The sequence below is a fragment of the Mytilus edulis genome, chromosome 12, assembly GCF_963676685.1.
Source record: "Mytilus edulis chromosome 12, xbMytEdul2.2, whole genome shotgun sequence".
Classification (NCBI taxonomy): domain Eukaryota; kingdom Metazoa; phylum Mollusca; class Bivalvia; order Mytilida; family Mytilidae; genus Mytilus; species Mytilus edulis.
The window spans coordinates 18,729,177-18,744,283 of NC_092355.1; the positions used below are offsets into that span (position 1 = coordinate 18,729,177).

The 15,107-nt window shown below is 31.6% G+C and overlaps 1 protein-coding gene across 2 annotated transcripts; it reads right to left on the bottom strand.

Annotated features, from left to right (window-relative positions):
• Positions 1–1,307: 1,307 nt before the first annotated feature.
• On the bottom strand, positions 1,308–12,177 carry LOC139497915 (uncharacterized). 2 transcript variants are annotated; one of them, XM_071286157.1, is made up of 7 exons: positions 11,960–12,177; positions 9,402–9,593; positions 8,437–8,523; positions 5,255–6,054; positions 4,603–4,801; positions 3,924–4,040; positions 1,308–2,851 (listed from the first exon to the last, which is right to left on the bottom strand). In XM_071286157.1, exons 2-7 carry the CDS (start codon positions 9,589–9,591, stop codon positions 2,055–2,057), a joined length of 2,190 nt encoding a protein of 729 aa, XP_071142258.1. In that variant the 5' UTR covers positions 9,592–9,593; positions 11,960–12,177; the 3' UTR covers positions 1,308–2,054. The 2 variants fall into 2 exon arrangements, with proteins under 2 accessions (XP_071142258.1, XP_071142257.1); XM_071286156.1 differs by lacking the exon at positions 11,960–12,177 and adding an exon at positions 11,344–11,913.
• Between the last annotated feature and the right edge of the window lie 2,930 nt (positions 12,178–15,107).

Here is a 15,107-nt window from a genome sequence, read left to right on the forward strand (position 1 = left end):
TAAACTGAGTATGGACTTGACTGATTCATGAAATGAGTTCAAGGTCAAGTAAAATCTGTCTGACCGGCATGTATACCTTGCAAGGTACACACATACCAAATATTGATATTCTAATAATCATATTAATAAGAGCAAATAAACATTACAAAAAAATTAATAGAAAAAGGTTAAGTCACTCAACCATGAAAATGAGGTCAAGGACTTTGGACATGTGACAGCCGGAAACTTCATAATATTAGACATCTATATACGACGTATAGAGCATTCAGGTCTTCCATCTTCTAAAATATTGAAGTCGTAGGCTAAAAAAAAATACCATACACACTCTCTCAGAAAGATGACTTGCACTGATTATTCAGTTTTCTAGACCATAGCTCATCTACAAAAGACCACAGGGACCTCCACTATTTGTATTCTAATTTTGATAAAAAAAAATGATAGCAAGTATATAGATCTTGTAATACTTAACCTTCATGCAATGTACACTATTGCTATGGTTCAACTGAAGCTGACCATCTGGAAGTTCTTAACTGGTCAGCCTGATCCAAAACAACTAATGAATTAAGTCAGGAGCCTGTTTTTAAGTGGTTGTCGTTCGTTGATGTGTTACTCATTTGTATTTGTTCAATTTTGTACTTAAATAAGGCTGTTAGTTTTCTCATTCATCATTTCATGGCCATTTTTGAGCTGACCATGCAGAATGGTCTTTGCTCATTGTTGAAGGACATATGCTGACTTATTGTTCAGTATGTATTTGTTTGTGGGCCAGCTGAAGGACGCCTTCGGGTGCGGGAATTTCTCGCTACATTGAAGACCTGTTGGTGACCTTCTGCTGTAGTTTTTTCTACGGTCAGGTTGTTGTGTCTTTGACACATTCCCCATTTTCATTCTCAATTTTAATGTAAATTTTTGTTTCATTTAGTCTTTAGTGAAGAGTTGTCTGATTGGTAATCATACCACATCTCTTTTTTTATAATCCTGTCATAGATGTTTTCTCCTTACTGTACACGACCCTCATTGACCAGCACAAGAAGTGTCTTGTAAAAAGCAGGAACTGCTCATCCTTCCAGAGCATCTAAGTACAACCCCTGTTTTAGTGATATTCTTACTGTACCTTGCACTTTTATTTTTTTTTGCTTGCCTTTTTTCCTTTGGTATGTGCTCTGCTATGTTTCTAAACGCATTTTGTGACACTTTGTTATTCACAACTTTTAAGATAAATAGACAAACAAAATTATTCAGTTCTGCTGAAATAACACAATTGATGTCCAGTTATATCATGCACAAATAATAAATAACAAACCACATTCCAATTTTAAAGTGAGGCCATATAAAAATATGTGTGTGTTTCGGATTTCTTAACCAATCTATGATGAACCCTTTCAAGCCTGAAAGTTCTCAGCATTTTGTAAAATTTGTTCTATTTTTCAAACAAACTGATATTAAAACTTTTCTGTTGAAACTTATATTTATGGAATCAAGACTGTGAAAAGGATTTAGAATTATTGTTCAAAAATAGATACAACCCTTTTTTTTACAAAGAAATAGGAAGCACACATATATTTTATTTCCCTTCTTTTATTTTCATTTTTGTTTATTCATAACAAAAGTGATGATATTTGTTATAATGATACATGGAATTCAAGATATCATCTAATCAGAAAGAACAACACACACAATATTTATGTTAATATATATGTAAGGTGGCTTAGGACAAAAAAAGTTTTGGCCAAAAAATTCAACATTATTGTTTTTATCAAAGCTGTTATGCATTCCCTTATATCTGGTTTATAATCATAAATACTGATAAACTATTAGACCAAATATTTTGGAAATTTTTGTAGGTCAGGTCTGTTTTTAGTTTTATTCATCAATAAATCTATTTTTCTAATAAGTTTAAAACAAAAAAGTGTATACTTCTTATAAGGAGTGATTGTGAGCATAAATGAACAAAGCACCTATTATATATATATATATAAATATATCACTTAGAATTTAAAAATATTTAAAAAAGCAATTTTTATCATAGTAAGTTTAAAATTGCCCAAGCCACCTTAACTTTCAGGAGTCAAAAAGTCATACATCTTTTGAATAATCTTTTTACAACTGGTTACACGCACTTTTCCTTGATTCGTAAGTTCGGACAACAGTGCGCGTAAACCATCTAATCCATTTCTTTCAATAGATAATTTTAAATGACACAACCTTAAATTAGAACGTGCAGCTTTCAAAGCTGTGGCTTTAGATAAAGCTTTACAGTTAATAGCCTCACTAAAAGTTGTTAAATTATCTTGATGCATGTGGCAGTTATGTGGATAGTTGGAAGAAAAAATAAAATCTGTGATGTTATCAGATATAACATTTCCTTGTGATGTACAAGTGATTAATCTAAATAATAGTCTAGTGTCCTCTAAGGCATTATGAGCAGCATAGGTTTCATCAAGAAGTGTGTCAACAAGATTTGTCTGACTATAAGAACTTAGTCCAGGAACAACATGTTTAAATACATCCAAACTATCTACAAATCCAGTTATATGGCTACAAAATTCTGAGTACATGTTATAAAATCTTAAGGCATTGTACAAAATATGACAGTCAAATCTCTTGATATTGTGTCCAACAAGAATTGGTTTACATGAAAATTCTGACAGAAATGTAATGAAATCAGTAAGAGCTTGATGTGGATATTTAAAGTTGACTGGTTTTGAATTATACAGCATATTGTTTCCACGCACTGTGATCTTTGTGATGTTGGTGGCTTCTTTTGATATTGGTTGGCTTGGTAAGATGTAGGTATCAAAAGTGCTGTCTTTTGAACAAGCTGCAAGTTGTATAATATCAGATGATCTACCTGAAAAAAAGAAATTATAATGCAATAGGTACTATTACAGGATTGATTCAGGGGTTCAATAAACTTTTGTTTCATCATCAATGATTGTATAAAGTCTCATGCCACCTTCGGGTTTAACCTTAAAGCTATAAAAAAAAACTCTCTGTCCCTGAAATCATTTTTGTTGCATAATAATATATTTTGCTTGTGACATTGCATGCAAGAGAAGTTGGAATCATAATTTACTATGCATATTTGAATGTCTCTACTTTAATATGTAATTTTAAACACAGTATAAAAACAACATTCATGAGTTAGTTACAGGTCATTCAATATTTTTAATTTGAGATGGACATACAATTACTTGCATAGCAATACAATACAACACAAGACTACCATCCAACAACTTAAATTTTAGCTTTTTTCTATTCATGTTATAGTCATAACATTCATGGGTACAGCTGGATATGCCTGCAGAGGTCCAAATCTGAACAATTTGGACAAAAATGGACTCTCTTAAAGCTTGATTCAGGTCTAAATTTGGATTGTAATTAAATATTTGACATATTATAGGTTTCTGAATAAATGAAGTCAAAGAACATGAAATTGGTTATATGAATTTAATTAGGGACGACATCAGAAGATCGATGTAGGATAAAAAACTCAATTCAAATAGTTTGATGGTGGGGTGGAAGGTGGAGTGGGGTTGGGGTCAACATTGCTGCAAGTTTTCTTAATTCAAAATCGATTTTACATATATCCATAGAGGTAAATCAATTTTTCCCAAATTAAGTTAAGAGGGCCCTCTATCTATGTAAATTAAGTTTTTTAGGTAATTATCCGAGAACTGGAAATTTCCTTTTTTAATAAATAAAACCCCATTACTCAAAAATGTAAAATCTGAATTTTTTAGAATTCTAAAAGGAGCTTACTTCATAAGATATAAGCAATTAACCAAAGTTTTATGCAAATTGGTGCAAGCCCTTTTTAGTTCATGTCCAACATGTTGATTACAGACAGACTGGACAGATGGACAATGGTATACCACAATACGTCCTGTAAACAGACGTAAACAATGAAAGTTAAAACTTACTAAGGCCTGTGGTTTCTAAGTCAAACACCAACAAAGGTGCAACTGTAATTGCTTCTTTGTCAAATTTGTCTATTTCCATAACTTCAGAAATTTCTTCTTGATCTGGATGTTCAAGTCCTAGAACAAAAATTGTATGCATGAAGTATAAAATTGATCACATGATAAGATGACATTGACATTGAATCAGTTGTTAGAATGATGACATCAGAGACACTTAAAAGTGTATATTACCAGCAGTTTCCTAACTTTTTTTTTCTGCTGTTTCTGAAATCTAAACATTTTATCCAATACAGTCAAAAGACTGTTGTATTATAAAATTACACAATATTGTAATGTGATTTTTTTTTAACCATTTGATGTTGGATACATGTATTTGCAACAGGCAGGTTTTACTGAATTTTGACCACAAAAAAAGCTAGATATTTTTTTTTAATTTCAAATAAATGTATCTAGGTTATGTACTTATCAGTTATCAGATCATCTTAATATAATAATTTAAGTGAAAAAACTCAAAACACATATTAAACTATCTATTAGTAAAAGCAAGTCCAATTAAGCAAATTAACATCCAAACAATGATATGTCATGAGATGATGACAATGTCAATGTAAGTGTAAAATTACATGTACTTGTTCATGGTAGATGATACCAAAAATAACTCAGTATGTAAAATAATCACCTATTTCACTTTCGTAAGTTTTTCCTTCTCTGACTTCCATTCCAGAATTCTTGGAACTTCTTTTCTTCTTCAGAAGCAGACGTTGTTTTTTTCCCTCTCTTGTCTTCGAAACAGTTGACTTTCTGTCTCTCTTTCTGTTTAATTTCAATGATCTCTTCAATGTTTCAGTACCAGGTGATAATCCAGATGATTCATGTACCTGTAATAAGTTTAACATTTAACATTTGATGGAAAGGGGAAACATTTAGTGGCTAAGCCAGTCTGATATGATACAACATGTACAACAGAATATTGGCAAATATAAGATAGATAGAGGAGTAAACGTTTGTAGCTTATACAATCAATGCTTTACTTGAAAGCAGGGAGGTAAATTTGAATTATGAATTTGCACTTATTCATGAACCTTGCCCAGTTGTTGTGTTTTCAAGTCTAATTTTATTTTTGTAATTTAATTGTTATTGAAGATCTTTGGTTCACAGTTTTTTTAGAATCTTAGTGATCAACATCTTGTTATTCCAAAATTGTAGACACTTTTCATTGTTAAAGGTCTTATAGTTAGGTGTAAATGTATATTTTTAATTTTCTATATTGCTATTTTACATTTACACTAAATTTGCTTATGCACATAATATTAACCATATTTTACACTAACCTCAGACACATAGCTATAGCCTTCATTTTTCTGTAGAACTGCTGAACTAACTCTGTAGCTTAAGCTGGATGAGGCAGAGTAATGTTTGTATTTTGGTGCTTTAGTAGCTATGGTCATATTCAAACTCTCATTAGCTTGAGAACTTGCTAGATTTGCCAGTTTCTTTGAGTTTGGCACCAATTTATCCAAGAACAGTTTTTCAAGATCAGACTTCAAGTCCAAAGATTTTAAATCTTTGCCATGTGGAAGGCTTGAATGTTTGTAGGTGGTTTTGTCTTTTAAGTAGCCACACCAACTTTGCACACAGTGTGCATGTTCACCAAAAATGTGATCAATCGACGCCCTTAACCCATTTTCTATTCCAGTTTGGTTTCCCTTATTTTGGTCAACCATGTAGGCAAAGTTTCTGGTAATAGCATTTATCACCATTACAGATAATTCCTTATGCTTTGGCTTCATGCTGTATAATTTGTTGACGATATTTTTGGTTACATGATTGCGATCACTAGTTTTCTCCATATGAAGATCCGGCATTTCCTTAATGGCTCTGTTGTATCCAGTTGAATCATCATCCCCAGCAAGTTCTGATATTGGGACATTTTGTTCCTTCAAAGCACGGATCATCTGGACAACCATGTCAGGCTCCATTGCTTTTGCTGATCCAGTCCAGTTTTTAGAGCACTTATGTTTTCTGGGTACTTCTCCTTTTCTGTTTGCTATGCTGCATACTCTGCAATCCCCAGATCTCATGGTATGATGCAGAACTTTCCCAGTCTTCTGTCCAATAAGTGATGCTACTCCTGAAATCAAAATAAATACATATATGTAAATAGTCATATAAGTCACTAAGCTGTAACAAAGAAGTGGGAACATATCAAATTGTTAAAATCAGTAAAGAGAAACTCAAACTTCTTTGAACAACCACACAGACATCATCATAACATTATTTGAACATACAAAAATATCTGTCTTATTTAAAATCTGTATAGTAAGAGCCAGATTTTATCAAAAAAGGATCCATGTTTAGATTCAGCATATCAAAGAAGCCCAAGAATTTAATTTTTGTAAAAATCAAACTTAGTTTAATTTTGGACCCTTTGGACCTTAATGTAGACCAATTTGAAAACAGGACCAAAAATTAAAAATCTACATACACAGTTAGATTTGGCATATCAAAGAACCGCAATTATTCAATATTTGATGAAATCAAACAAAGTTTAATTTTGGACCCTGATTTGGACCCCGACTTGAAAACTTGGTCAATAAGCAAAAATCTATGTACATTTTTAGATTCAGCATATCAAAGAACCCAAAGGATTCAATTTTTGTCGAAATCAAACTAAGTTTAATTTTGGACCCTTTGGACCTTAATGTAGATTAATTTGAAAACAGGACCAAAAATTAAGAATCTACATACACAGTTACATTCGGCATATCAAAGAACCCCATTTATTCAATTTTTGATGTAATTAAACAAAGATTGATTTTGGACCCGGATTTGGACCAACTTGAAAACTGGGTCAATAATCAAAAATCTAAGTACATTTTTAGATTCAGCATATCAAAGAACCCAAAGGATTCAATTTTTTGTGAAAATCAAAAATATAAAATTGAGAATGGAAATGGGGAATGTGTCAAAGAGACAACAGCCCAAATTTCATAGATTTCTATTTACTTATACTAAAGTTATGGTGCGAAAACCAAGAAAAATGCTTATTTGGGCCCCTTTTTGGCCCCCAATTCCTCAACTGTTGGGATACCAACTCCTAAAATCAATGCCAACCTTCCTTTTGTGTTCATAAACCTTGTGTCAAAATTTCATAGGTTTCTATTTTCTTATATTAAACTAAAGTTATAGTGCGAAAACCAAAAGTATTCGGACGACAACATGATACCAATATACGACCACAAAATAAAAAAAATTGCTGTCGTATAAAAAATGACTGAACTTGATCTTTGTTTCATGGTAATAAGCATCATGTATCAGTTTTATAAAATAAAGTTAATGCAAACTTGAGGACTTACAGAACAGACAACGGAAACATTTGATAACCCCCCTCCCCTTATTCCATACCCTTTTGTACTTGTTGTGAGTGGCCAAGACAAGGGAATCTTGCCAAAAAGAGAATTAGCTTTATGTAGTAGGGCAGGTATAATATTTATTTAATGGAAAGCGGATTATGCAAAATGTGAAGAGTCAAAAATTTATTTTATGCGTCAATAAATGCAAAATAAATTATTGCCATTCATTATAAATAAATTTCTATCAAAAATATGGCTCAAAGCACTTTTTATATTATTTATATTAACAATAACAACGTACACACATGGTTGCATATGAATACACAACGTCAGAGTGGGCGGGTCGCCATTAAGATTGACAACATTGAAAATAAAACTAATAATTTTAACCAATCAGAAGACAGTAAAAACACCAAATTTATTTATTTTCATGTGCATCTAGGCAAAAGGAGTAGGTCCGGTAAGAGCCCTTTTTGGCCCCAAAATATAGCAGTTTTACAAAATTCTGAAAAAGTAAACTTTTAGTTATTTATTGGATAGTAGAATGGTTCTGCTACATAAATATTGGCTGTTTTTGGCAATGCAATGCACATATATTGAGAACTAGCACCATTAAGTCATGCTAAATTACTGAAATCATCAAAATTCAAGCATTTTAGTTAAATTTTAGACGGTTTCCGTGTAAAACGAAAGTGGCCGCATTCGTGTTCATCCAAAATATTTAAATGGAAGTTGTATTTGATGATAATACATAACATATATAAAGATTGAGGATGAACACGGATGCGGCCACTTTCATTTTTGACAAAAACTATCTGAAAAGTGACATTTTTTCGCATATTTGGTAGGTTTTTCATATTTAAGCTTGAATCGGATCATTTTTTATGACTTAATGAGTTAAAATCTTTCACAAAAAATAATTGAATCAAATGAAATAGACACTTAAGTGTTTAAAAAGTGGTCAAAATCTTTCGTCAGATGAAACTGAAATTTGAGGCCAAAATCGGTCCTTACCGGACCTACTCCTTTGTTTAGTCAACATTAAACAGACAAGGAAATTCCATACCCTGTTAAAAACATATCTTTCGTATTTCATAGAATCAAACCTTTATATTTACAGGCATAATGATACTATAGTAATTTTTTTGATCAAAACAAACCTGATAAACTATTATATGCTCTTCCAGAACCCTTTTTTTGCCAGCATGTGTCTGTTGATGCATGTATACCCTCTTGTTGTTGACTATCTGAAAGAAAATGAACCAGTTTAATATTGATAAATTTGAAATTTGAAAATGCACTTTTTAGAAATAATGTCCAGTTTAAATGTAGCAACATTAATTAACATTTTCACATGTATGGCTGATAATTAGTATTGCATTTGAAGAGTTGATTTGATAGTTTTCTATCAAGATAACTAGTGATACATACTTGTAACTTCAGCACAACATGTTCTGAGACAGATACAGTCTGCACCGAATATCTTTTCTAACTTCCAGTCAGATGTCCAATTTTGAACATCCTTTATACATGTATATGTGGCAAAACAAAGAATTTTTTAAGACTTGCAAAAACTGTTAAGTCCAACTTGAATTTTGTCATTGATAATGCCGGTGCAACAGATAGGGAGCTAAGGTTTCAGACGAGATTTACATATTAAATGTGATATTTATTGAATAAAAGTTGCTTTGTTTGAGAAAAAAAAGTTTGAGGTTTTATGAAGTGTACAAGCTGACACATGTATGTTATTTCATATACTGTAACCAGCTGTTTATAAGTTGAAACAATCCTAAAATACTCATGTACAATATAAAAAACTCAAAGTTACTCATAACATTTCTTTTTAAATGTTTTTCCTCCATTCAGTTGAATAAATAATATATGTTAAAGAAATGCTTTCCAGGTAAATTCATGTTATTTTAACTTTTGCCGAAAAACAAATGCATTTAAAAAACATATCCTTTTATTTTCAATATAAAAATAACATTTCTAAATTTAATCTTTATAGTAATTATAGCCAGTGATCTACATGAAAAAATATTTAATGATGGAGGAATTCTCACCAGAACAAAACTATTGTGAAAGCTGCATTTATATGTATTTTTATATTGTCGTGTGATCTAACCTTCATTAAGTGAAATAGCTTCAACAGCTTCCTCTAACAAAAACTTCCTTTCTGAGGCCTCTGCACTACATTCCATCACCTCACCAATCTCAATTTCTCTGTCCTTCAGGGTCTTGGAGTTTATACAATGTAAATTCATTGCTGCTAGCAGATTGTTTAATTGGGTCTCCCCAATTCCAGCATGAATCATCCCTGAAAATTTTATGTTAAAATAAGCATCTAAATTTAATAAAATGGATTTGACTTCAAATACTTATTTGTTCAATATGGTATTTATTAATACATATACTGAAATACATTTTAGTAATACATGTAGTAATCATACTAAAAGCAACATTTTCAGAAATAATTACCTTCTTCTTCATCCATTCTCATGAAAAAATAGATGGTTTTTATTTACATGCCGGAAATGCAATTTTGTTTGATACTACACATTAATGACTAATTTTGGTGAAACTATTACATGTATTAGCAGAATCTGTCAATTTCTGCTAATTCAATCTGGCATTCTTGCATGTTTAAACGCACAGGCGTGATTTAATTCCATGGAAAATTTATAAGGTAAACAGTCATTGTGAAAAAATAGTTTAGAATATGGAAAAAAACTTTCTTACCCTGACCAGTACAAAAGAACTTTCCATATTTTATACCTTTAATCTTAAAGTGGAGAATGAAAACCATTTACCAAATTTCTATTAGCCCTGATTTTATTAATTTTCGCATTGGTGTCAAGTGCATACTGTTTATTATCTGAACAGATTAGGTTAAAGAGTGTTGAAAATTTTACTGAATCTCAACTAATTTATTACTTTCTTTTTGAGGTGCATAGTAGAATATGTATTTATTGATACATGTATTTGTTAACCGAGAAAAAAAAATAGTCAGTCAATTTGTGAGTACTGTATAGATAATAAATAAAAATGTTTCTGTTTGTATATGCCTGTCCCAAGTCAGGAGCCTGTAATTCAGTAATTGTTGTTTGTTTATGGGTTACATATTTGTTTTTCTTTAATTTTTCGCACAGAAATTAGGCTGTTAGTTTTCTTGTTGACATTTTCATTTCAAGGGCTTTTATATATCTGACTATGAGGTATTGGCTTAATTTATTGTTGAAGGCCATACCGTGACCTATAGTTGTTAATTTCTGTGTCATTTGGTCTCTAACCGTCTTTTGTGCAGAGTTGTCTTATTGGCAATCATACCACGTCCTCTTTTTTATATTGTAAATTCTTTTCATGATCTAAAATTTGTACATCATTGTTAGTATTACCAGGCTACTTTTTCCAAAAAATTATTAATCCATCAAGGACAAGAATTAAATCAGTCAGTAAGAATCATTGTCTCATTGAACCATGCATGCTTCAAAACAAGCTATCAACTTTTAAACATTCTCATGTGTTTCCATACATATCTAGAATATATATGATAATATCATATATAAATATCTGATTCAATTTATTAAACTTTAATACATGTACATGTATTCTTGATATATATTATTTTATAGTAAAGAGAACAAAACAAGGGCCAGTGGACTCTGCTGACTATGAGATATGGGCTTTGCTTATTGTTGAAGGCTGTATATGGTGACCTATAGTTGTTAATTTTAGAGTAATTTTGGTCTATTGTGGAGATTTGTCTCATTGGCAATCATATATTCCACATCATCTACTTTTATATGTATGGGCGAACAAACTCACTGCAGACGAACATGTTATCAGGACAAACGGACCTTATACCGCCCATAGTGGACAAAAAGTTTTTGTAAGAAATGACTACATGTAGCTACAACATACCTATACCAAAAGTACAATCTCTAATTATAATACATACATGTACACATGATTATTTCAGGGAAAGTCTCCATATGACTGGCTCAATGCAATAATTGGTAGTCATTTATAATTGGAAAAGATAATAAAAGAGTAACATATTGAAGTACCTGTAGCCACTTTAGTATTTATATCAAAAATACCATTTCCTCTTTTCACTTCAGTGCGATAGTGAGTTTTGCCCAATTTGATTCTGTCAACATTTCCACATTCAGTACACTGAACAAACAATATTCCTGACAAGCCAAGGGGTCTGAATCCAAGTGAGTTGTGCAGGTGCAAAGGAGTACAACACTTAGTGCATTGTTGTAATTGTTTGGCAAGGACATCAAGTTCTACCACAAAACGGCAATAACTTAAATCAACAAGATCTGATGGAATGTATGTGAAGTCTAAGTCAAAATCTACATTGTAATCATTTTCTGCCGAATCTATAACGATTTCATTTTGGAAAAAAGGATCAGAACAGTTAGTGGTTGTGGTTTCTTTGACGTAAGGATGGTCGATAGAAATATCAGGGACAACATGTATATCAACTTCATCTTCAACAGTTTGTGTTACACAATTTGGTCGGTTGTAAACCAAGTTTTCTACCCTTTTAGTTTTCTGTATTTGTTTATTCTTTGAAAACTTCCCTCGCTCATTTCTTATTACAGACATACTCCTACAGCAGACGATATTCTGGTTATAATACAGTTTACGGTTGTTCCGATTTATTTTACTTACCATTTGTCTCGAGTTCTTTCAGGTGCACAGGACTTTGGCTGGTTCATTTCGTAGGTGAAACAGCATATACAAGACATATAAAAACACCGAAATATTCACCAGATTCCGTCGTTTCCGTTTATTATTTCTTAGTCTACAATAACCGCCTGAATAGTACAAACTACATTAATAACTTTCGTTTTTGACTTCCTTGTTTACATATTTATAAAACCGGAAGTGCAAAATTTAATAACAAAATAACTCATGAGATAAAAATAAATATAAATAAACGTAAGGTAAGATATTGTATAAATAAACAAATGTTTTATTGGTTCAAAACTATTTTTAATACGCTAAATAATAATGTATGAATTGTTGTGACAACTGGCCGGTTTCCGTCATGGATACCGTAACTATGCGCAACTTGTTGCGCAGTGGGCGCGAAAATTTAAACCCGTGAGCCCCCTTAAGCGCTATTTTTCTCTTCTATTGATACATAAGGTTTTAGGTTAATGTCAATGTTGTTGCATACATTCATATTTAGTTACTTTTCACAAAGTCACAAAGTAATGTTATTCATAACTTATGTGTATCTTTGTTGATGTTTTGTCTTTTGCCAAACTTAGTCACAATTATTTTATGCATAATGACGAAACAACACATTATCAATGAATCTAATATGTTCATGTAGGCCTTGCAAAATTTAAACTGCCGCTTGGACACGATGGTTCTTTGGATGGGAGCTGATTTTTTGCTTAGGAACTTGAAACTTGACACCCTAAATGTTCCTTCTGTGTTCAGCAGACGAACGATAGAAACTAAACGTTCGAAAGATAATTATTTCATCTGGACAAAGCTTTAGCTACGGATTTTTACTTATCCTGATAGTTTATCAAAGGGTTGAGAAATATTAAGGGTATTTCAACTGAAATTAATAGTACAAAAGTACATAAACATAAACTGTCATACAAAGGATACCTGATTCCAACCGTTCTTAATTTCTGAAAAATGCATTCCCGTCCAATCTGACAAGGTAAAGTTCACCATTGTAAAATGCAATAGTTCACAGTTTAAATTATTCTGATCAAAATTTACAGCATGACTTCCGTAGTGCAGCATACAGTCTTTTATATAGATATAGGAAGATGTGGTGTGAGTGCCAATGAGACAACTCTCCATACAAATAACAATTTAAAAAGTAAACCATTATAGGTTAAAGTACGGCCTTCAACACGGAGCCTTAGCTCACACCGAACAACAAGCTATGAAGGGCCCCAAAATTACTAGTGTAAAACCATTCAAACGGGAAAACCAACGGTCTAATCTATATAAACAAAACGAGAAACGAGAAACACGTATATATTACATAAACAAACGACAACTACTGTAAATCATTGTTTTGGTCCGATGTCACCAAATTGAAAACAAGCATGGGATTTATTTCCCAAAAATTGTCTTTCTGAAAAGATCCTCCACTCATAGTCAACATTACCTTAGCATGCTTAGTTACAAATGGTATAATGTAGACGAACAGCAAAAATATACCCTTCATTTTGAGGAAATTCCTACAACATGACATGCTGAAAGTTTAACTGCTAACATAAAGTCATATAAATATATGGATTAAATATTCAATTTAATGTAAAGCACATCGCGGTATGTAAGCTTCATTATTTCAAGCGAAATGTTGAATTAACATTCTATGTTGTGTTATGTATACTGTTGTCTGTTTTAATGCCTTTTTTTGTCATTGCGTTGTTAGTTTGTCATCTACTTAATACATACTATGAGCTTGAATATATCTTTCGTAACGTAGCAAATATTTTGTTCTACGCATTTATTTAAGGAACCGCAGATATTATGGTTTAACACTTTACCTAGTATTATGCATACAATCATTGCAACACATACGAAGAAATGTAAATTATTAATTCTTACTTTGTATGCTTGAAATTTTCCTGCATCATTTCATGAAAATATGGAAACGATAATACATAAACAATATAAAATATTAATAAAATGATCTGACTTCATACCCCACGTATTTCATAACAACATTTGTTATTCTCATCGGATTTTGTATAATGTTTAGTCCGTTTCTGTGTATGTTACATTTTAATGTTGTGTCGTTGTTCTCCTCTTATATTAAATGCGTTTCCCTCAGTTTTAGTTTGTTACCCCAATTTTGTTTTTTGTCCACAAATTTACGAGTTTTGAACAGCGGTATACTACTGTTGCCTTTATTTATCAGATCAATAAAAGCATTGCAATTAGTGCACAGAAATATAAATTCAACATGTTAACTTAGCATAATTGAAATTTTTATCTACATCATCTATACTATTAAACGAGAATACCTCATTGTGTGTGTCGCTTCTCTTCCTTCCAAAATAAATTAATCATCATGCCTCTGTGTCCTATAGGTAAAATGCATAGTCGCATTTGCCATCCGTTCTTATGATTATTCAAATTTGGTTATTTTGAGAGAAAAACGAAAATAATGTCGTTCGGATATTGTTTCCATCATCAGACTGACTTTTAAGCCATACAAGACTTTTTTTGTTTTAAACTTACACATAACTCCGGGACAGGACAATTATTTTCGCGTTTATTTGCATGTATAATATGATTATACTACTATAATACCAAGAGACTCTCTATATAATATAGCAGTGATCGCCGTGGAGAAGAAACTAGGAATGGATATATAACAGCAAATACACCTTATTTATAATATACGTATGTTCATAGTAAACAGATATGCAAAAATAATGGAATTTATAGAAAAAATACTTTAAAAATGTCCTGTCTTTAAGTACCTTTTCTGAAATTCTCCAGACATAAGATATTTCTAAACAATTCATTCTACAACAGTTTACAACATTTTAACCAAGCTCTAAATGCCCGCGATTTTGCGGGTGTGTTCTAGTTTCTTCAAACTCATAAAAACAAAAATAAAAAAGTCATATAAAATAGAAATAAAATTATCTTACTTCATACTTGACGTATTTCAGATCAGTAAAAGCTTCATGTTGTCATGGTTCTTTGAAAACAAAACAAAACAAACCTAAATGAATAATTGATGAAAAAAACTCAACATTAACAGTATTATTGAAAAGAAAAAAAAAACTCAAATGCAGTAATTGTAGAAACGTTTAAATCAATCTGG

Excerpts from the sequence above, each read along its gene's own strand:
- LOC139497915 (XM_071286156.1), bottom strand. The coding sequence starts at position 11,893 with ATGTCTGTAATAAGAAATGAGCGAGGGAAGTTTTCAAAGAATAAACAA. Across the intron at positions 8,524-9,401 it reads AGCTATTTCACTTAATGAAG|ATAGTCAACAACAAGAGGGT; the intron begins GTTAGATCACAC and ends ATTTTCTTTCAG. Across the intron at positions 4,802-5,254 it reads GCTATAGCTATGTGTCTGAG|GTACATGAATCATCTGGATT; the intron begins GTTAGTGTAAAA and ends AACTTATTACAG.